This window comes from Mytilus californianus, unplaced genomic scaffold, assembly GCF_021869535.1.
Source record: "Mytilus californianus isolate M0D057914Y unplaced genomic scaffold, xbMytCali1.0.p SCAF_19, whole genome shotgun sequence".
Taxonomy (NCBI): Eukaryota; Metazoa; Mollusca; class Bivalvia; order Mytilida; family Mytilidae; genus Mytilus; species Mytilus californianus.
This window is the reverse complement of record NW_026262667.1, coordinates 3,009,752-3,031,322: the sequence shown is the minus strand read 5'-3', so window position 1 is coordinate 3,031,322 and position 21,571 is coordinate 3,009,752. Positions and strand designations below refer to the sequence as shown.

The 21,571-nt window shown below is 31.7% G+C and overlaps 2 protein-coding genes across 5 annotated transcripts in view; one reads left to right on the top strand and one right to left on the bottom strand.

Moving 5' to 3' along the window:
* Window positions 1-21,571, top strand: part of LOC127727074 (uncharacterized) — a 149,001-nt gene that overhangs the window by 27,978 nt on the left and 99,452 nt on the right. The window lies entirely within an intron of this gene.
* Window positions 450-5,985, bottom strand: LOC127727076 (uncharacterized). 2 transcript variants are annotated; one of them, XM_052234496.1, is made up of 5 exons: window positions 5,832-5,984; window positions 4,440-4,574; window positions 3,831-3,881; window positions 2,383-2,518; window positions 450-1,056 (listed from the first exon to the last, which is right to left on the bottom strand). In XM_052234496.1, exons 1-5 carry the CDS (start codon window positions 5,892-5,894, stop codon window positions 938-940), a joined length of 504 nt encoding a protein of 167 aa, XP_052090456.1. In that variant the 5' UTR covers window positions 5,895-5,984; the 3' UTR covers window positions 450-937. The 2 variants fall into 2 exon arrangements, with proteins under 2 accessions (XP_052090456.1, XP_052090455.1); XM_052234495.1 differs by lacking the exon at window positions 2,383-2,518 and having other exon boundaries at window positions 5,832-5,985.

Sequence of the window (21,571 nt, the reverse complement as noted above, 5' to 3'; positions counted from 1 at the left end):
TCAATCATACAACCTGTTTTTTTCTTCGTCAATTAAGTGGTCACTGTCAACTGGGTTTAGGATTTTAAGCATAAAAGGTGCAATGTATATACAGGTATGAGTAAAAACAGATGCCAATATGAGATAATATGCCAGTTTTCGTCATATAACTTGTCTTTAGTTACATCATTGATGAATTCAATAAGTTGTGATTCACATGAAAATCAACAAAAAAAAACACGAATGTCTGCTTTTTGCGAGCTCAAAAATGTCAAGTTTAATTTGTTTTTTTTTGGGTGGGATGTACTCTGATCTGAACTTTTTGTACTTTATACAGCTGTAGAATCTATCAAACAGTTTTGTTTATCGTGAAATTTGCAAAAAGAACGTTCATACAGATTTTCCATTTTCTGCAAGTTTGAGTACTCCTTCTAACCCGTTGTATTTGTTAAATAAAAATGAGCATACGATTATCATTGTTTAGTATTTATTTGTTAAAGGTAACAATTATAGTTTGAATCAAACATTCGTTTTACAAATGAGAGGTTAAGCTAGCTATAAAAGCAGGTTTAATGCGTCATACAAATGAGAGGTTTCGATAGATATGAAACCAAATTTAATCAATCATTTTCTACATCATTTGATTAAACACTTTTGTTTTGAATATTCCTCGGAGTTTGGTATTTTTGTTATTCCACTTTTCCTGAGTATGGTTTAAACTTTTGAGAAAAAAAACTTATTCATTTCAAACAAACGCAATCAAATCTAAAAAAAATCTTTTTGATATAACTAACACTGAAGCCATGAGAGACGCACCGACAAACACACTTTCAAATATATTACATAATAAACCATACAGAAGTGTCTTAGAGAATCTGGATATAAAAAAGAAAAAAAAAGAAAAAGTTGCGATAATACAAAAGTACTAAAATATGAAGAAGCACTCCTATTTTCCAAATCAATAGCATCTAAAGACTCTGTACCAACAGATGTAACATGTGTATCTCCACCATCTCTTTCTGCAATATCGACCAAGGTAGTAATAATAATAACATGCTCTTTTTTGGATGCCGTGTTCTGCAAGTATAAGAAAAATGGCTAAAAAATAGATCCTGAACATTCATGTAATATTGTCAATTTAGCAGTATTTTTAACATTGCAATAAAGTGCTAGATTTTGCTAGCCACAAGATCAGGTTCAACCCACTATTTTTTCTTAATTGTCCTGTACCAAGTCAGGAAAATGACAGTTGTTATCTAATAAATCGTTTCTATGTATGTTGCATTGTCGTTTTTTTTTCTGCTGCACTTCAGTGTTTCTGTAGTTTCGTTGTTTTCCTCTTAAAGTTGATGTGTTTCCCTCGTTTTTGTAACCCGCATTTGTTTTCTCTCAATTGATTTATGACTTTTGAACAGCGGTATAATACTGTTGCCTTTATTTAGGTAGTCAATAATAACACACGAAGAAAAAATCGAAATTAAGAAAAAAATAAAGTGAGGAACAACTTTGTATAAATTGTGGTACACATGTATTCTTGCGTAGTTATAACTATTAACACCACTGGGTCGATTCCACTGCTGGTGGACGTTTCGTCCCCGAGGGTATCACCAGCCCAGTAGTCAGCACTTATGTGTTGATATGAATATCAATTATATGGTCATTTTTATAAATTTCCTGTTACAAAACTTTGAATTTTTCGAAAAACTAAGGATTTTCTTATCCCAGGAATAGATTACCTAAGCCGTATTTGGCAGAATTTTTTGGAATTTTGGGTCCTCAATGCTCTTCTTTTGAAGACGAAACGCGCGTCTGGCGTATTAAATTATAATCCTGGTACCTTTGATAACTATTTACGCTGCTTGATCCCAATAATTGTCGCATTAACCTTAATTGTATCTGTTTGGGTTGCTCACTCATTTTCATCAATATAATTGAACTATGAACAACTTTATACAAGTTAGAAGTTTAGCTAGCATATAAAACAGATTAACCTATCATTTTTTTCGGAAAATGCCTGTACCAAGTTGGGAATAAGACAGTTGTTTTGAATTCGTGTCGTTGGTTGATAAAGTATAAAGTTTGATTTGTAGGTTTTAGGGAATTCTCCTATTTGAGTTTATCTAGGAGTTGTTTTTTTGTTATCCTTTTTTATAGTCAACTTTTATTAAGCTTATGCTGATGTATTGTATCTAAATACTGCAAGTCCGGCGAACCTAAATGAGTCTTGTATTTTTTTTAATTTAACATTTTTTTTTTGCGGGACTGCACGATTGAATACTTTTTTGTGGTTTCCCACACATTTGTTGCAAATTTTTTATACATTTAAGGATAACATCCAACAACTTTATTTCTTGGGAAACACTTTCATAAAGTTGTTGATTAAATTGAAACTAAAAAGCGTACCTGTGTTACAATGAACCGCCTTAACATAAGCAATATCTAAGTCTCCACATTCTTCTTTGATTTCTGTTTTGGTGTCATTCGTAATGCTTTCGTTATCTTCAAAAGCTTCATAGCATGTTTTGGAATCTGAAGGGTCCTGTGAAGACAAATCAATGAACGAGTTAAATAATATATATTTAGTATCGTCTCGCATGATATGCAATTGGAATTTCTATTTTCATTTCAGTTAACTAAGATAATTTTGAAAACTAAATTTGTAGAGTTTAGATAGTCTAGAAATATGCATATCTATGTTTGCATTAAAATGTATGTTCTCCAATCATAGTCGATAATAATTGTTCAAGATATGATTGCCAAAAAGTGAGATATTTTTACAATCTCCGACATAGTGACATCTTAAAAGTCCTTTAGTATTTTTGATGAATTTAAATTTACAATCGTTTCCACACCAGATGCCTGTTTGTTTTTAAATTGATGAATATATTGGATTTTTTTTCAAAAACTTTTTTTAATCAGCAGTCATTGATTTTAGGGTCTCGTATACAATTAGATAAGTTACTACATGTATTTACCGACACCTTTGCCTCCTTTTCAACTTCATTTTTTTGGAAGGAGGGAGGGTCTATAAATGCACCATTGAATATAATTTATAATGTTAAAATCGCAACTTTAAATGCTTTTATAGTTTTATAGTGCTATCCTCCTGATTTCATTTATAATAATTTGACAAACAACTGTACTAATGATTATGTTTAGCTCTTTTCCTTTTGAAATTGTCTTGTTGGATTCTACACTTCTATAGGGCAGTTGTAAAGCGTTCACTTTAATTATTAGTCCACAATGAACGGCCATTCATGTATAGCATTTTATAATACATGAAAAGCCATGTACTTTGAAAAATATACGGGAAAATACTGATTTTCCATTAGACGAGAATAGGTGCGTATGTTTAAATCGAAAAAAAAAATATCTCACTTTATTGTGGTCGGTAAAATATGACCCGTGTTCTACAAAACTTTGCAGAAATGAATTTTATGACGATATATCAGTTAGATAATGCATATTTTAAGGTTTTTCTTGTCTCTCCTCGGGGTATCAGAATAGTTTTACACTAGTCATTCTAGGGCCCCTAAATAGCTTCCTGTTCCGAGCGAGCCAAGACACCGAGTTGAGTGCCGTTAATTTGCCTAATCTGATTTACTTTACAAATTGTGACTTGGATGGAGAGTTGTCTCATTTGCACTCATACCACATCTTCTTATATATATATTATTTGTAACAAAAACTCTGGTTGCAAAGCAATTATATAAATGTCACAATTGAATAATTAGAAAAATATCACACACAATTCTATAACCAACTGGTTTGAAGACATTTAATCATGTGAAACCTTGTTTGCCCAGTTTCTTTTCCATTCAAAACGTTTGTTGACATTCTCTTACATTTACCTCATAAAACTGAACATTGCAGGTTCTGTTATACTTGATGATTGAATACTCCTAAAACAAAGGAAAATGAATAAGAATGTTTGATATAAGTGACCCTTGTTTAACATTATTTCAAAAGATATAAATGAAAGAAGATTGTGAGTCATGTCGTCTTACAGATTCAGTTTCCTTGACGAATTAACAAATATTGTACGTATATATAACTACAGTGTTCACATATGTTAATTCATAAAAAAAGATGACGACTGAGTATTGAGACTATAATCATTTGCATGTATATTCGATTTGTATTTAAATCTATATTTATGTTTATACAGCTTATATGACCATCGAAGGTCTTCAGAGGTCAACTTGATAGTTAATTAGATGGCGTCTTGACTTAATTACACACGAAATGAAGTTAAATATTATCAAGCCTATACCCTGCAAATTGTTTATTTTAGACTTTTATAAATTTGGATCAATGTTTTACATGATTATAAATCAAATATGACAATTTGAGTCAAATCGGTGAACATAAATTTGACAGCTATAGCTCCTTTAACAACATCAACAATATTTTAAAAAATTAACAATAAATCAATAAATGAGTCTTACTTGTCATCTTACTTTGTCTTTACTTGTAATTTCGTCTGCCAGTATAACACCATCTTTCTTTATTATTGCAATATCAGTGTTCCCAATTTCAACATCAATTACGTCATAATCCCCACCTTTATTGTCTTTCAACACGTTTTCTGATACCTAAAAAATTACATCTTAATTAGTTACTGTTCATTTTTTCACGGTGCTCCATTCGTTTTCAATCGTATGAATGTATGTGCAATAAAATAAAATGAATAAGTTTTTGACATGCATGGCTTATCAAGTTCTGCATCAATATGAGGTATAAAGGCAAATAAACTCATCATGGATACCAGGATTGAAATTCTATATTAACGCCAGACGTGCGTTTCGTCTACAAAAGACTCATCAATGACGCTCGAATAAAAAAAAATATTAAAATGGCCAAATAATTAAAGTACGAATTTGAAGAGCATTGAGGACCACAAATTTCTAAAGGTTTTGCCGAATACAGGTAATCTATTCCTAGATAGAGAAGCCTTAGTATTTGAAAATTCATAGTCTTGAAAGCAGTAGTATGGATGTGTTCAAAAGTCATCCATCGATTGATGACAGTTTATGTTTTAGAATCTTTAAAAATATAACAATAAAAGATGTACATGTGCAAATCAGTTTGTAGACACAAGAATTTATATATATATAAATTGGAAATATGTCAAAGAGACAACAACCCAATCGAAGATCAGAAAACAGGCAAATGCCACCAATTGATCTTCAACACAGCGAGAAAATCCCGCACTCAGAGGGGGGCTTCAGCTGGCCCCTAAACAGAATATACTTTAGTTCAGTAAGAATGGACATCACACTAACTCCGAATCATATAAATGAAGTAAAATTAAAAAAAAAAAAACCCAAAAAACCCCAAAAACTTACAAAACTAACAAAGGCAAGAGGACCCTGACTTCGAATAGGTGCAAAAATGCGACGGGTTTTAAATACTTAGTTAGATTTTAACCCTCCCCCTATATCTGTAGCCAATGTGAAACAAAAACACAGCAATATGCACAGTTAAACCCAGTCTAAAAGTAGTCCGAGTCTGATGTCAGACTAGGAAACAGAATAACCAAAGAAAAAGAACTACTAGCACTTACTGACATGCCAGCTCAGGACATCAATTAAACTAATTGTATGATAATGTCTTCATCAAATAAAAATGAAGCACATTTCCTCCCGTTATAAACTCGTAAAATATATTAGAAGAATGTATACCCCGTATCATGCCAACAACTGATTAGAATAATTATAAAATATCGTTGATCATTTCAACGAGACTGATTTTCTCGCTTGAGCCGGTACGATATCGCTATTTTGCTTATGGTTATTGTTTGGATTATACTTTTGAATTACACGTTAATTACAATACCAAAAACTCATTACCTTGGATGCTTCAAACATACTGGCATTCAACACAATGAACGATAAAACTATCCATCTATACATTTTCTCACTACAAAAGACATTTGATAATACAATAATAAAACCTATTATGCTTATCAGTATTTTCAAAATGTAAATCACTTACAGAATGACACAATAGCTTAACAATTAACTTTTGCTTGTAATGTATGATCATTGCGACTTTTGAACTATCTATTCCTGACCATTATTGTGATGTACCTAACAAAATATGTTTTGATCCGATCTAAGAACGCACATATTGAATTGAATGTAAGCCATTTTAACCTTCTGTATATGCATTTTACAAATTTCGTTCGCACATGACTAACCAGCTGTGACGCTCAGATGAAAAAAGTTCGAAAGCCAAAACGAGTACAAAGTTGAGGCGCACTGGGGTCCAAACGTTCCAAAAAGTTGTGCCCAATACGGCTAGGGTTTTCTGCCTGGGATAAGAACATCCTTATTATTTAGAATAATTCATACTTTTGCAAACAGTAAATTTCATAAAATGACTATATAATAGATATACATGATAAAACCGAAGTGGTGACTAACAATAGAATAAAAACGGATACATTACATAAAAAAACCTAAACCAGCACATAAAAATACACAGCCGAGTTAGCCAAAGCCATGAACGCACAAAGTGACGTCACATTTGAATTTCTAAAAGAAATTCCCAAAAATAAGATAGAATTAGGATAGAATTCAAGATTAGATTTGTAATACTGATATAACATTTATTAATAACAATGAAAATTACATCACTAATTAATATCAAATTGTGGTAGTAATTAGACAATTTATTGTATTATCTAGCTATGTCGGTGTTTCTTCTGAATCAAACTGTAAACCAAATATATCTTTTAAATTTCGTTTACCCAAACTAAAATCTAATAAATGAACTGGGTGATTAATTATCTTTACCATAACACACGAATACAACAGAAAAAAATAAGATTTACAACTACAAACGTTAAGACATTCGACAAAATCCGATACTTTAATAATGTAGCCATTTATTTTTATACTTATTTCTAACCTAAGATTCATATGTTTATGTCATGACGTAGAAGATATTGTAAACCTTAACTGGCCTTTCTATCTATGTGGATTTATATTTAAGCCTGTTCTTGTAACCAATTGATTTGAATTTTTATCCCAAGGGATAGCGAAGGTTAAAATACGACTATAAATGTCTAATTCATTGTTAAATGAAAACAAATATACGGTTATCATGAGTTATTTTGATTATAATAGACAAATACATATAGTAATTGAGTTAATAGTACGCCCGATACTGTTTTGCTGTTCCGTTTTACCCAAACTTATTGAATAATAGATTAAAAAAAACCTAACAATTTTTCACTCCCAAATGTTCTTTGTATCTAATTTTATTACATTCTGAGTCGAACAAGGAGAATGAAAACGGCTGGTGTTTACATCATACACCGAATGCATACACATAAGAATGCCTGTGATTTTGTGGTCATTTCGGGGTCTTTTATAGCAGACTATGCAGTATGGGTTTTTACTCATTGTTGAATATCGTACGGTGTCCCTTAATTGTAAACTGTTATGTCATTAGGTCTCTGGTGGAAAAATGTCTCATTGACATTTTTACCACATCTTCTTACTTTTATAAATGACGTCACCTTGTTTAGTTGTCAAAGACGATAACATCATTTCGTAGGAGTAATATAAACTTATACTAAAATAATAGCTGAAATTGGCTGATCTTTTTTATTAATATGTCCTCTCTATACCGGAAAGTATAGTTAAGGGATACTATTAATTTATTTTCTTTATTCTAAAAAAGTTTCTATATGAAGTCAGACTCATATTATCCTGGTTTCCGATACTGCGTTCCAGATATTAGTTTTATGTGTAACATTCTGAATATTGCAATCAGTTCCCATGGGAAAATACGTCCTCCAAACGTAACAAATATGTTGTGAATCAAGAAACAAGTCAGTTTCAGATTAAAAACTGTTTTAATCATATTGATGGTTTTACAAAGTACGATTTATCCTTCTCAAAGACGTTATATCAAAAAGAAGATGTGGTATGATTGACAATGAAACAACTCTCCACAAGGGACCAAAATGACACAGAAATTAACAACTATAGGTCACCATACGGCCTTCAACAATGAGCAAAGCCCATACCGCATAGTCAGCTATAAAAGGCCCCTAAATGACAATGTAAAACATTTCAAACGAGAAAACTAACGGCCTTATTTATGTACAATAAATGATCGATAAACAAATATGTAACACATAAACAAACGACAACCTCTGAATTACAGGCTCCTGACTTGGGACAGGCACATACATACATAATGTGGCGGGGTTAAACATGTTAGCGGGATTCCAACCCTCCTCCTAACCTGGGACAGTGGTATAACAGTACAACATAAGAACGAACTATACAAATCAGTTGAAAAAGTTTTAGCTTATCAGATGGAACAAAAAATTCTACGTTGGCTTTTCTTTTTAAAGATCGAAATAAAACAGGACCAACTCTTTCAATTTCTCTTTTAGTTTGAAATGGTGAATACCTGTGTAAAGTGTAGAAAAGTCAAATGTTTTAATACTATTGCAAGATACAAAGAGTCTGCTATATAGAAAGTGCTCCAACAGATCTTTGGTATTTTTTGTCGGAAAAAGTATCCACGTCTTCTTTCTGTCGTTAAATTAATTAGCCTGAAATGAATCTCGACTGCATCCATTAGTATTTTGAAGTTGAGTTTTTAATTGATGGATTTAGGCTCACGATATTTCGGGTCTTTGGATAACACTTTTCGCAGAGAAGTGTTATTGACTATGTTTAGGTCACCGGTAATAGCGTGGCCAAACGGATTATATACTAGTCAACAAAAGAAACGATACACAGGCTTGAACTTCAATCTATCATAAAATATAATGAACAGGAAAAACTGTTAAATTATCCAATGAAAAACATTCATTTACAACGCAAACGCATATGATTAAAAGAATTTGACCAAATTTGAAAGTTTGAAATTACCTGAACACAGGGGAAATGTATTTTGCTTTTAAATATCGTGAGCCTCAATCCATCATTAACTGAGAACACAACTTCAAAATACTGATGGATGCAGTCGAGATTAATGACAGGCTAATGGTTCAAAACGTGAGAAAGTAGACGTAGATACTCTTTCCAAATTGATTAATTAGGGGTGTAAGATCGTTGATACAGTCTTAAAAAACTAAATGGGTTTATCTATTAATACCCATGCTACGTCAATCTTTAAAGACCCAAATGTTGCAAAACATGTGTCCTACCTCCATGACAAATATGTTGATGTCCCCGTAGTTAAAGCCCAAAACAACATCGTTTTTGTGTGTAAAGCACATTACATTAACTGCTTGATAAATGAATTGGGTATTGACAATTTTGTTGGAAACTCAACTTATATCACCAAGACACTCATCCACTGCATACAGAGTATATATCTCCCAATTGATACGATATTCCCGGGCTTGTATTTCCTATCATGATTCCCTTGATAGAGGGTTGCTGCTCACAAGGAAGCTATTAAACCAAGAGTTTCAAATGGTAAAGTTGAAATCATCCCTTCGAAAATTTTACCGACACCATCGTTGGTTGACCGTTATGGAATAACCGTTTCACAGATGATATCGGATATGTTCCTTATGTAGTGACTACCCTTCCCTTTTCACGAGCTATCTAATTAGACTATTTACCGGGTTTGTAATAACATGAGTAACATGACGGGTGCCTGTGGAGCAGGATCTGCTTACCCTTCCGGAACACCTGGTGGGGTTCGTGTTGCTGTGTGTTTAGTTTTCTATGTTGTTTCTTGTGTACTATCATTTGTCTGTTATACAAAAAATACCAAAGATCGTTTGGAGAACATTCAATCTAAGACTTTTTCATCTTGCAATAGTTTTAAAACATTTGACTTTTCTACAATTTAAACAAGTATTCCCAATTTCAAACTAAAGGACAAATTGAAAGAGTTGGTCCTTTTTTGTTTCATGAGAAGAATAGCCAACGTAGATACAAGTATCTTGTCTACACGAAGCGATAAATCGTACATAGTAAAAAAATCAATCTGAAACTGACTTGATTTCTTGATTGACAACATATTTGTTACGTTTGGAGGATTTGCTTTCAACACATGATCAGTATTTCTATGGGAACCAAGTGTATTCAGCTTTTTGCCGACTTGTTCCTTAATCATATGAGGGTAGACTGGTTCCGATCGCAATATTCAATATGTTACACAAATACCAATATAACTATCAGCTAATACATGGAACGTGGTTCCGGGAACCAGGTTAATATGAGTCTGACTTCAAACAGTATTCCTTAACTCTACTTTCCACTGATAACATATTAATAAGAAATCAGCCGATTTCAGCTATTATTTCGGTGTAAATTTTCTTTTAAACGAAAATTCTGTGAAATGATGTAATCGTCTTTGACAACTAAACAAGTTGATGTCATATAAAAACTTAAAGAAAATGTGGTAGAAATGCCAATGAGACAACTCTCCACCAGAGAGCAAACGACATAACAGTTAACAACTAAGGAACACCATACGGTATTCGACAATGAGAAATCCTATACTGCATAGTCAGCTATAAAAGACCCCAAAATGACCATTGAATCACGGGTATGGTCAGGAATATGACAGTTGTTGTCCATTCGTTTGATGTGTTTTATCATTTGATTTTTGCCATTTGATTAGAGACTTTCCGTTTTGAATTTTCTTCGCAGTTCAGTATTTTTGTGATTTTACTTTTTATGCTTATATATATAATATGCATTAGGTGTATAATGTAAACACCGGCCGATTTCAATCTCCTTGTCCGACTCAGAATATAATAAAATTGGACAAAAAGAACATTTGTGGGTGAAACATTGTGATTTAAAAAAAATGAGATAATATTTTAAATATCTAACGTTTTATTAAAACGAAACATCAAAATAGTATCGTGCGTACTGTTGACTAAATTATTGTATTTGTCCTACTATAGGACCAAATAACTCATGGTAGCCGTAGATTTGTTTTCATTTAACAATTATTAAGACATTTATAGTCGTATTTTAACCCTCAAGATAAAAATGCCCAACCCATTGTTATTTCGTATTCAATGAATGAATGATTGAATCAAGCAATCAATTGGTTACAAGAACAGCCTGAAATACATAAATGTACATAGATCGAAAGGCCAGTTTTGGTTTACAATATCTTCTACGTCATGACATAAACATATGAAAGTTAGGTTAGAAATAAAGATAAAAAAATTGCTTTATAATTAAAGTATTGGTATATAAATTGCTAAACATGTTCATTCTCAAACATTCGACCAACTGTTTGAGAGAAGGGCAACATAATAAGAAATAGAAGAAATAAATCGTAAGTTCTTAAAAGTGTTGATACAAATCTATTTTCAAACATAATTTAACTATTAAATGAAGCATTAAATTAAAAAGTCATTTGATTTATAATCTTAAAGATATCGTTCAAGACGAGAGGCGTTAACTTCCTTGTGTGTGATGTATTTACATGGTCACTTGTCGAGCATTACTATTATGTAATTGACCATGTAATTTTATTGCAAAATACTGCATATTAATGAGTTTAATCTGGTTATTTATCTAAACCATATTTCATTTAGATCGTTTATAATATTCAAATGTATACTTTATGCTTAATTTATTTGAAAGTTAATCATTAACCGACATTTCAGTGAGGTAATGTTTGGTAGATTTTGTGTTATAAAACTATTTTTGTCAATGCCAAATAGCTTCATAATAAATTTAGCAGAATAATCTAACAAATGACAGGTTTTCACCATATTTATATATACAGGTTTCAAACAAAAGTTCGTACTGTTCATGTCTTTACACACATACGACTCGTTGAAGTAGCGCATTAGTATTCAGCCATATAGAATCACAAATGATAAGTTTAATTTTTTCGTAAAATTAGAAAAATAGACATTCAATTATTTTTTGGAACTTTTATCAAATGAAAGATAAGTATTAATTTGCCATGTCCTCAAATATTGATTTATAAATGCAGAAAATCTTAATTTAACTCTAAAAAATGTACTTAATTTGTATAATAAAAGAAATTACACGGACTTTTTCTAAGCACAATATATAAAATATTAAGTTGCTTTATCATGTATATATACCAAAATAATGCCCGAGTTTTTTTTTGCTGAAACTATTTGATCAAATCTAGCTTCTCGTATTTTATTAGTTTTCGTTCTTTTTCTTTAAAATAAACTGTACATGATATAACTCCTAAACGTACCATTACCTTTATATTAATTGCTTATACATTTTAACCTGTGAATTAAGTGTCTTCATCTTTGATCTTTGCATATTACCACTGCAACTCTAACACGGAAAAAAAGGACTACAAATTGGCGCAAATGTTTAGTTATAAATGTATTTTTATAAATGAAAATTCACGTTAGTTATCTGCATTCCTTATCAAATTTTGCTAATTTGATTGAAAATCTTTACCTTAGGTTCTCTTTTATTTACTACCCCAGATGGTGAGAGACATCCATACTACCTTAACGTCCATATTCTGATTAATCTTGGTTGCGTACTTGTACTTTCGTACAGTAAAAAAAAATGTCCCGCTTTGGCTAGGGTTTCACTGCCGGTCGGAAATAAACTAAAATTACCGTATCTTTAGTTGTTACTCAGTCTTAGCAGTGGAACAAAAATATCAAATATATAACAATATAATAAATAGACTTCACTGAGGGCATATTCCAAAGAGATCCAAAGGAATTTGAACAACTTATGCATTGCATGATGAATATAAAATATCAAAGATTCAAGTTATCAAATAGGAATTTATTTTTGTATTGCAGTCAAAACTTAAATCAAATGAGGAGTCTCTGAAAGGAATATCAACATTATCTTGTAGCAAAAATCAACCTTAATAATGCTATATGCTAGTAAAATCTAAATTAAAAAATAAATCTACGTTATCATATATTTATAAACAGATATGTTCCATCTTCAAGGCACCATTCATTTATCGATTATGGTTGATGCTGGATGGAAGGCAATATATTTATTTTTTTAGAGGCAACAATAATATGAAGTTCATTAGAGCCTGTGTAGTTCACCGTAGTCTATGTGCATATTCAACACTACTCTCCAACATTGTAGACGAGACTAGAATTCATGACAAAAATCTCTGTTTTGTTGATTTTGTATTGCTAGTCATTTACTGTTTGGTCTGTTTATCTTCTCTCTATAATATTAGATAATGAAACAACTATCCACCTAAGTTCAAATGAAATGGATGTAAGCAATTATAGGCAACTGTGCAGCAATCAATAATCAGATAGATGCTTTAAGATTTCTCTCTATTATAAAGAGTGATTGTCTACTAACTTCATTAGCACAATTCAACTAAATAGCAGATCTTGACTTGCTGATCATATTTCTTATTTAAATTTTTATCTATCTTTTATGATTGTCACGATATTATGCAGATAAGCAATATCATTTTTTAAAAATCGTCATCTAAGGGCAATAACTCTAATAAGGATTCCACTGACGATTTCGACCATGCCAACTTATTTGTAGAACTTGTCTAGTTCATAATTTTGGCGTTTAAAGTATCTCTCTATTGTTGTTTTTAAGATAATAGTAGAGTAATTGTTAACAGCGTGTGCAATACTTTTGTTGAATAAAAAAAAAATGATAATAGCTAAAAATGAAAAAAAAAATGGTAATATTTGTCATTTAAGGGCAATAACTCCTATAGGAAGTCGCCTGACAGTTTTAAACTATGTGAATGACTTATACAGCTCAACATTCTGAACATTTCTGCAACTAAAGATCTCCTTTATTTATGACAGCTAAAATAATAGACACACTTGCATTTTACCCTTATGCTTTTTTTTGTAGCTATTTCTGTCATCTTGGCTGGCGAGCGTGTTCATCAAACACAAATGTTTAAATATAAATCCAAATGATGATTTTCTTGATTAACTTTTGCCCAGTAGTTTCGGTGGAGAATAATTTCGAAGACGATGACAACGGCGGACGACGGACGCCAAGTGATCACACATTATTTGAATCAAATGATTACTCTAAGGTATTATTAGTGTCTTGGCATATTTCCGAATATTTATTTTGAAAGTTATCACGTCTAAAAATGACTCAAAACTGCATGCCTTCATGCTAGATTTGATAGAAAATTGAACAATTATCCAAAAACTGTCAAGAAGGGCTTATGTAACCAAAACCATCAACTAATTGAAAGTTATGACAGAAATTTTATACAGATATCCCGTATAAATTAATATATTTAAAGTCTTTCTTCTATGCATAAAAATAAGCAGGACTACGTGCTTCCTTTACAGGGTAATTGTCTCTTGCTATGTATTAGCACACACCACACCAACCAACACTCGAATGTCACAATCGAAAATGGGAAGATTCACTAGTACTAATGATTTCAAACCGCGAAATTATGTCGTTAGTAAGTTGAAACACCGACAAATCGTAGTGATAAATTAATCCATGATTACTAACAATTTTCCTTTGCACAGAGGATTAAATTAATTTTTGATTTGATCACACGTCGTTTTTTTGCGACTGTAATCCAAGTGAGAGGTTTAACTAACTATAAGACCAGGTTTAAGCTACCATTTTCTAAATAAGAAAATGCCTGTATCAAGTCGGGAATATGACAGTTATTATCCATTCGTTTGATTTGTTTCAGTTTTTTTTTTTTGTCATTTGATTTTAGAATTTCCGTTTTGAATTTTCCTCTGAGTTCGGTATTTTTGTTATACTAGTATTACTTTTTCCTGACATTTTCAGATATCTGTACCGAAAGAGTGTAAAACGTCTACAAAAAATAATTACTGTACAAACCGTTTACGTACCGGCTACCTTAATGCGCACATTAAAAATTAAAAAGAAACAGACAAAAACTATTAAATCGATAATATAAAATGAAACATTCCTGGTAAGTTCGTAAGGAAATCCACTTAATACCATTTTGTATCTCTCGCTCCATTTTTATGATTATATACCTAATGATTTTCAGTAACCGTGTGTCCATAACTTGAAACATTCCGATCAATGGATTATTTCACTTACATTTTCATAATACAACTATAAAATTTTGTAGTGATAATTATTAATCATGTGAAGATCCACATGTCCAATTAAAGAGAATATGTTTTTTTTTCAGAAAATGTGTACAATCACTGTTCTTTGGGAAAAATGGAAATAATAACTGTGTTCTACGAACTGCAAGGCTGATTTTACATTCTAAACTATAATAAATTAAAAAATTTGAAATCGAAACTTTAATAATTTGAAGTGTTCGAGGCGTTTTTCTGGATTAACCTTCAACAGAATCGATAAAGCTCCACATGCCCAGTTAAAGAACATATGTTTTTTTTCAGAAAATTTGTACAATCACTGTTCTTTGGGAAAAAATGAAATAATAACTGTGTTCTACGAAATGCGAGGCTGATTCTGCATTCTTAACTATAACAAATTAAAAAATTTCAAATCGAAACTTTAACAATTCGAGGCGTTTTTATTGATTTACCTTCAACAGAATCGATAAAGCTGATGATTTGGAATTCAACGTTGTTCACGATTAAAAATAACACAACAACAAATAATTGCACAATGGACCTTTCACATGCTTAACAACGGAAATTGTCTCTTATGTAAAATAGAAGATGTGGTATGATTGCCAATGAGACAACTCTCCACAAGAGAACAAAATGACACAGAAATTTTGTGTCTTCTTTCAAAAATATATAGTATAATGAAAAGTCAATACTTTATGTATGAAACAGGAAAATTTTCGTTAATTTCAAATCTCTAAATGAAGAAAAGGGGGGGCACGTGCAAGAAATTATACAACTCTAGAGCAAAATAATACGGTTTGATAACTATATAAAATTAAATAACAGACAAGTATAATTGCATTTTCAGTTGATTACGTAAAGTGAAATTAAAGATATTGACCTCCATATATAAATTCTAAAAATAATTAAGATTTCAGAATAGGTAATACAAAAGGAATCACCTTTCAATTTCAAATTAAGCGTAACAAAATTTAATATCTGATTAAAATTACATTCTGTTATGAAATTAAACCATGGATCCACAGAATAGGAATATGTATTATTTATCAGTTCAATTAAGTTTAGATTTTACTGTTGACATACACATAACGTCATTGGTTGATATCTTTGGCGGAAATACATCCTCATTCTTTCAATATCCAAGCTGTGGGATTGTCGTGCTCCACGTGTTGTCGGCAAAGTAATTATATTCTTATAATTTTTATTACATTAGCCTTGGTGGCTTTAAGACCTTGGTGGTCATTTATATATGCCTTGGTGGCAATAGACCTAGTTGGTAATTTATATATGCCTTTGTGCAATAGACCTAGGTGGTCATTTATATATGCCTTAATGGCAATAGACCTAGGTGGCAACATTAAATCAAAAATACTAGCCTTGGTGGCTTTAAGACCTTGATGGTCATTTACATTCACCTTGGTGGCTTCATGATAGAGTTAGGTGGTAATTTATGAGCTGGCAAAATGTTTTGGGATTTAGACCTTGGGTAGTTATCAACTCAGGTGGTCCGATATTTGTTATGCCGTGCGCCGGTTAAACGCAGGGCAAAGTGCTATAACGTTAATATATTTTATGTAGAAGAAAGGGCTCTGGCCATTTTGGAGACCTGTATTTGAAAAGAGATTAATACATTGTTTATACGGTAAATGTTTCTTTTGTAACTTTTGAGTGTAGTGGATTTTTTATTTATTATTACACCGTACATACTGATAGAAAATGCTCTTCAAAGACTTTGTTAGAAAAGAATAAAAAGATTGAGAAAGTGGAATGATTTACATGTAACTTGATATTAGTGTTTGCCGGAGTGATGTTTATTGAATTACAAGGTGTCTTCGTCGAGGTCCGCGTTCAGTGGTCTATTTGATTGTATATAGAATTGAAAACAAAGTTTTTGTTTTCAGATGGTGTTACCTACAGTTTTGACAAGCTGATGAATGAAGGGAAAGCAATATGACATTGCACGATAAGTCATGTTAATGAGTTCGATCAACCTTAAAGGCAATGATTTTTCTGATCAGAATCTTTTGAGAACAAATTGCAAGTTTAAGTAATGTTTTGATTTCAGAAAATATATAATAACAACAATAAAAAACAATAGGTGTAAATATGGAAATCACACTATATGATGTTTGTCTGTATTGAGAAAGGCAGAAGATGCCAATATGGCACGGTACCTATAATATAAAAAAAAATCTGTGATGGAAACAGCTTTATGTTCAGATGAACCTATTAAAAGTAATTCTAATAGTTTGTCCGTAATTTTATGATGTTTACTATTGGATGTGTATATATAATTTCATTGATGTGTTTTAAATATGTCACAAAAATCTGTTTGTCTTGGGGGATTAAATAATTGTTGTTTGTTTTATTTGATAAATATTATGTTGAATGAATTTGTATACTAGTACCGATGTATACTACAATATTATGTATGGTTTAATATTTTAATTCAAATTTCTTTGTCTACAGCTCGAGGGACACTGATTCCCTAGTGGTTTTCCACTTGGATTATAGGCGGAGGGATTTTTCCTTTTCAAAGTGTGATTAATGTTGTCTTAGTACAAATTAACAAGTTGTAATTGGTTAATATTTTTTCAGCAGAAGAATCAAGTGGAAATACAATTGTCGATGTTCCTGTTTGGAAGTAAAGAGTGGGTTTGATTCAACAAACGTAAAGTTAGAGACAAGCCAGCATAGTTGACACTTGGAAATGAAGTCCCTTTGCTTACAACAAGCTTTCCACATGTTGAAGATGTTAATCAAATAATGTTCCTTTTGATATGAGTTCATTGCTTTAACGAAACTTTTATAAGTTTGTATGTGGTCAAATTCATGAGAATTTATTGAAATATAAAACTATTTATAAAGAATTGTGTACACGTATCTTGAAATGGTTATTAGTATTGTAAACATAATAAAGGAATAATATTTGATCATTTAAAAGTGTTTTTTGTTTTGTGTTTTGGGAATACTATTCCTTAAGGGAAAGCCTGGAAAGCCTTGCTAGTGGTGTAATTTGAGATTGGCATGCAAATATGCGGTATGGACAATAGAGTTTTCTATGCCCATAACTTAACATGAACTGGATGCAGGATCATATCAATCACTGAGGATATGGGTATAACCTCATTGGTTGATATCTTTGGCGGAAGGTGATACATCCTCATTCTTTCAATATCCAAGTGGTGGTTGGTTTAAGGGCTATATTTGGTCAGGCAATACATATTGACTGTTTGGGTTGATGAAGTTCTTGATAATTTCCCCCTCTCCCACCCATAAGTACCAAAATGTGGATAGGTTTTCATATTTAGATTTTGATATTGGTATCCCATGTATGCAGTTTTGGGTTGTTGAGCACGAACCAACAAGAATTACCATGGGATCATGTTGACGGAACACACCTTAAGCTATTTACAAGGGAAAGGTAAATTAGGGCAAGTGGATTAGTATGTTTGTGCTTGTTATTTCAATACAATGGTAAAAAGGATTATAGATCTCAGATGATAATAATGTTGATTATAATTCGTCATTTTTTATCTCCAGCGTAGTTATATAGAAATCAACTCTGCACTATATCCAATGAGCTCTTATGCATACCATTGTGCATAGTAGTCCTAATTTTGGTTTCTGAAACGTATAGATATTATCTTGTATTCGGTTCTCCCCTCTAGAGTTTTCTATGCCTATAACTTAACATTAACTAGATTCAAGATTATATCAATCACTGAGAATATGGGTAGTGTGTGGTTGAATTATGGTTCAAAACGGGACATAAGTTGCTTCATACATCACTCTGACTAATCATAAAACTTGTTAGTTTCTTTATAATGAAAACATAAAAAAAAATTGTCATATAAACTATGGTCATGATTTCAGATTTGCAACTATTCCAATCTACTCAAGCGTTTAAACGAGTATTACTAATGACTGAACCAATGGCATGACAATAACAAGACCAAATAAAAAATGCTAGTAACTTTTTTATTTCTCGAAGGAATTATCTAACATTTGAAATACAGTAACAGTTATCATTTAAAACATAAAGGTAAGAAGAAGAAAAACCACGTATACAAATATTAAAAGCTTGCAAAAAAAGTAGCCTGACAGACCAACGTTATCAATGACCTGACCGATATCGACAATTACAGGACCAAATGAAAATGCTAAACCTTTTTAATTTGAAATATAATAAATTTCAGCATTTGTTACTTAAATATAGGAAGAAAAAAAAGAAAATAATATATATTCAAAGCTTGCAAAAAAAGTGATCCGACCAACATTGACAATGATCCGACTAACATCAACGAGCCTGGCCGATGAAAAGTATTAAGTTGTTAAATTTTGATCCAACATTTATAAGATATTACTAAAAAAACGGGATAAATCATATTTTTTGGGGTAAAAATTTTGATGTAGGACAGAGAGTCATATATTCAAACATATTTTGGGACCATGAAAATGTGTCGGTTATAACGGGATGTTGGAATACTCAGGTGTCGGATTCGGCAGGTTACACTGTATAATCTTCGGCTCAAACTGTAGCTGTAGCTGTGCATACAATGTTATAGACGACCAGTTTTTGGGCGTATCATCAATGGGAAAATGGACCTCCTTTTTTTGAATTTACCTGTCTGGTATTGGGAATAGGTCTGATATTTGGATGTTAATCAGAGGAAGGCAATACACTGCTTATGACACAAACTATTTATCACTGTTCCTGATATCAAATATTGTTGTGTAACTGTTGGTCGGTCATTGGAGACGGAATTGATTTTAAATTACATAGAATTGAGATTAGACACGGGGAATGTGTCAAAAAGACAACAACCATATTAAAGAGGGGAGAAAAAGTCAAAGGTCGTCAAAGGGTCTTCAAAACAGCGAGAAAATATGGCAACCGTACTCAGGCTTCAGCTTATCCCTAAACAAAAATGTTTACTAGTTCAGATAAAATGGACGTCACACTCGATTCCTTAAGATATTCATGATCTAAAATTTACAAACCATACAAGACTTGCAAAAGCCAGTAAAAATCGTATTTCAGGATTGTTGAATCGAATTTGAACTATTTTCGTAATAGAATCAACCAAAACCATACGTTTATTCTTTTTTGAAACAAATAAAGAATAGAAAGCAATGAACATCCAAACTTGTACACTTGTAAACTTATGTTACAGTAATAGCCTGATAGTTTATCAATCGGTCAACAAAATGGCGATTACATGATGCCAAAAAAAAAAGCAAATGCTTCTGATAATTGTAATAATTGTAATAAATACCGGTAAATCAAAATATACACCAATAAACATTAATAAACAATTGATTATATATATGTTTAATGATTATAATATTAATGCTAATATTGATAGACAATGATAAAGGTTTGCCATTGAAATTGTTTATTTTTATCTCAATATTAAAATTAGACAAAATTTCCAATGTAAAATGAAAATATGTGCCATTACATTATATAGATATCAGAAGATTTGATATGAGTGCCAATGCGACAACTCTCCATCTTAGTCACAATTAATCAAAAGTAAACTGTTATAGGTCAAAGTACGGCCTTCAACGAGAAGTCTTGACTACCGGACATCAAGCTGTAAAGGGCCCCAAAAATGACGAGTGTAAAACCATTCAAACAGAAAAAAATTCAGATTTATTACGGTCAAGGTATTGCGTTTGCACAAAACTTTATTTGAAATATTTAATCTATATTCTACAAAATACTCATCAAGTGTAAAAAACAACGTTTACTTACCATATCCCAATTTGTCATATTAGCAAACATATACTTTGTATCCGAGATCAAATGATCATTTTGAGCAGTTAGAGTCAGCAACTGACATTTTAGAAGTTGTGGTAAATAGTTAACAGCGTTACAGTCTTTTTAGCGGTGAAAATGACGTACACACATTTTAGCCCCCATAGTAATACAAAATTCGACTTCCTGATTGGTCAATTTTGTTATGCCTTATGAATATTTATGAAAACGTAACGACAATACAAAATTTTCCCGCTTTACTATACGAACCGCGTGAAAATACAATTATCCAGGATTTCCTCTTTGGTGAGTGTCGTGAGGGTATATGTTGAGTTTCCAAGTGAATTGTCGATACCTAATTCATTTATCGAACAGTTTATGTAATCAGATTTACACACATAAACGATGTTATTTGGGGCTTTATCTGCGGGGACAACAACATATTTTTCACGGAGGTAGGACAAGTGTTTTGCAACATTTGGGTCTTTAAAGATTGACGTAACATGTCTTTCTCTACGAAAGCTCTCTCTATATTATTTACATCATTTTTTTTCAGCAATTAAAGCCGGGCTTCAAAGCTATGGTGAGACTACCTATTCTAGACGTGGCGTGAATCAGATGTGGGTACTTAAAAAATACCAAAGATTTTTTAGAGCACATTCAATCTAAGACTCTTTCATCTTGCAATATTATAAAAACATTTGACTTTTTTACACTTTAAACAAGTATTCCTCATTTCAAACTAAAAGACAATATGAAAGAGTTGGTCCTGTTTTGTTTCATAAAAAAGAATAGCCAACGTA

Coding starts and splice junctions, on each gene's coding strand:
- LOC127727076 (XM_052234495.1), bottom strand. CDS start 5,894: ATGTATAGATGGATAGTTTTATCGTTCATTGTGTTGAATGCCAGTATG. Junction 4,575..5,831: donor GTATGTTTGAAGCATCCAAG/GTAATGAGTTTT, acceptor GTAATTTTTTAG/GTATCAGAAAACGTGTTGAA. Junction 3,882..4,439: donor AAATTACAAGTAAAGACAAA/GTAAGATGACAA, acceptor CCTTTGTTTTAG/GAGTATTCAATCATCAAGTA.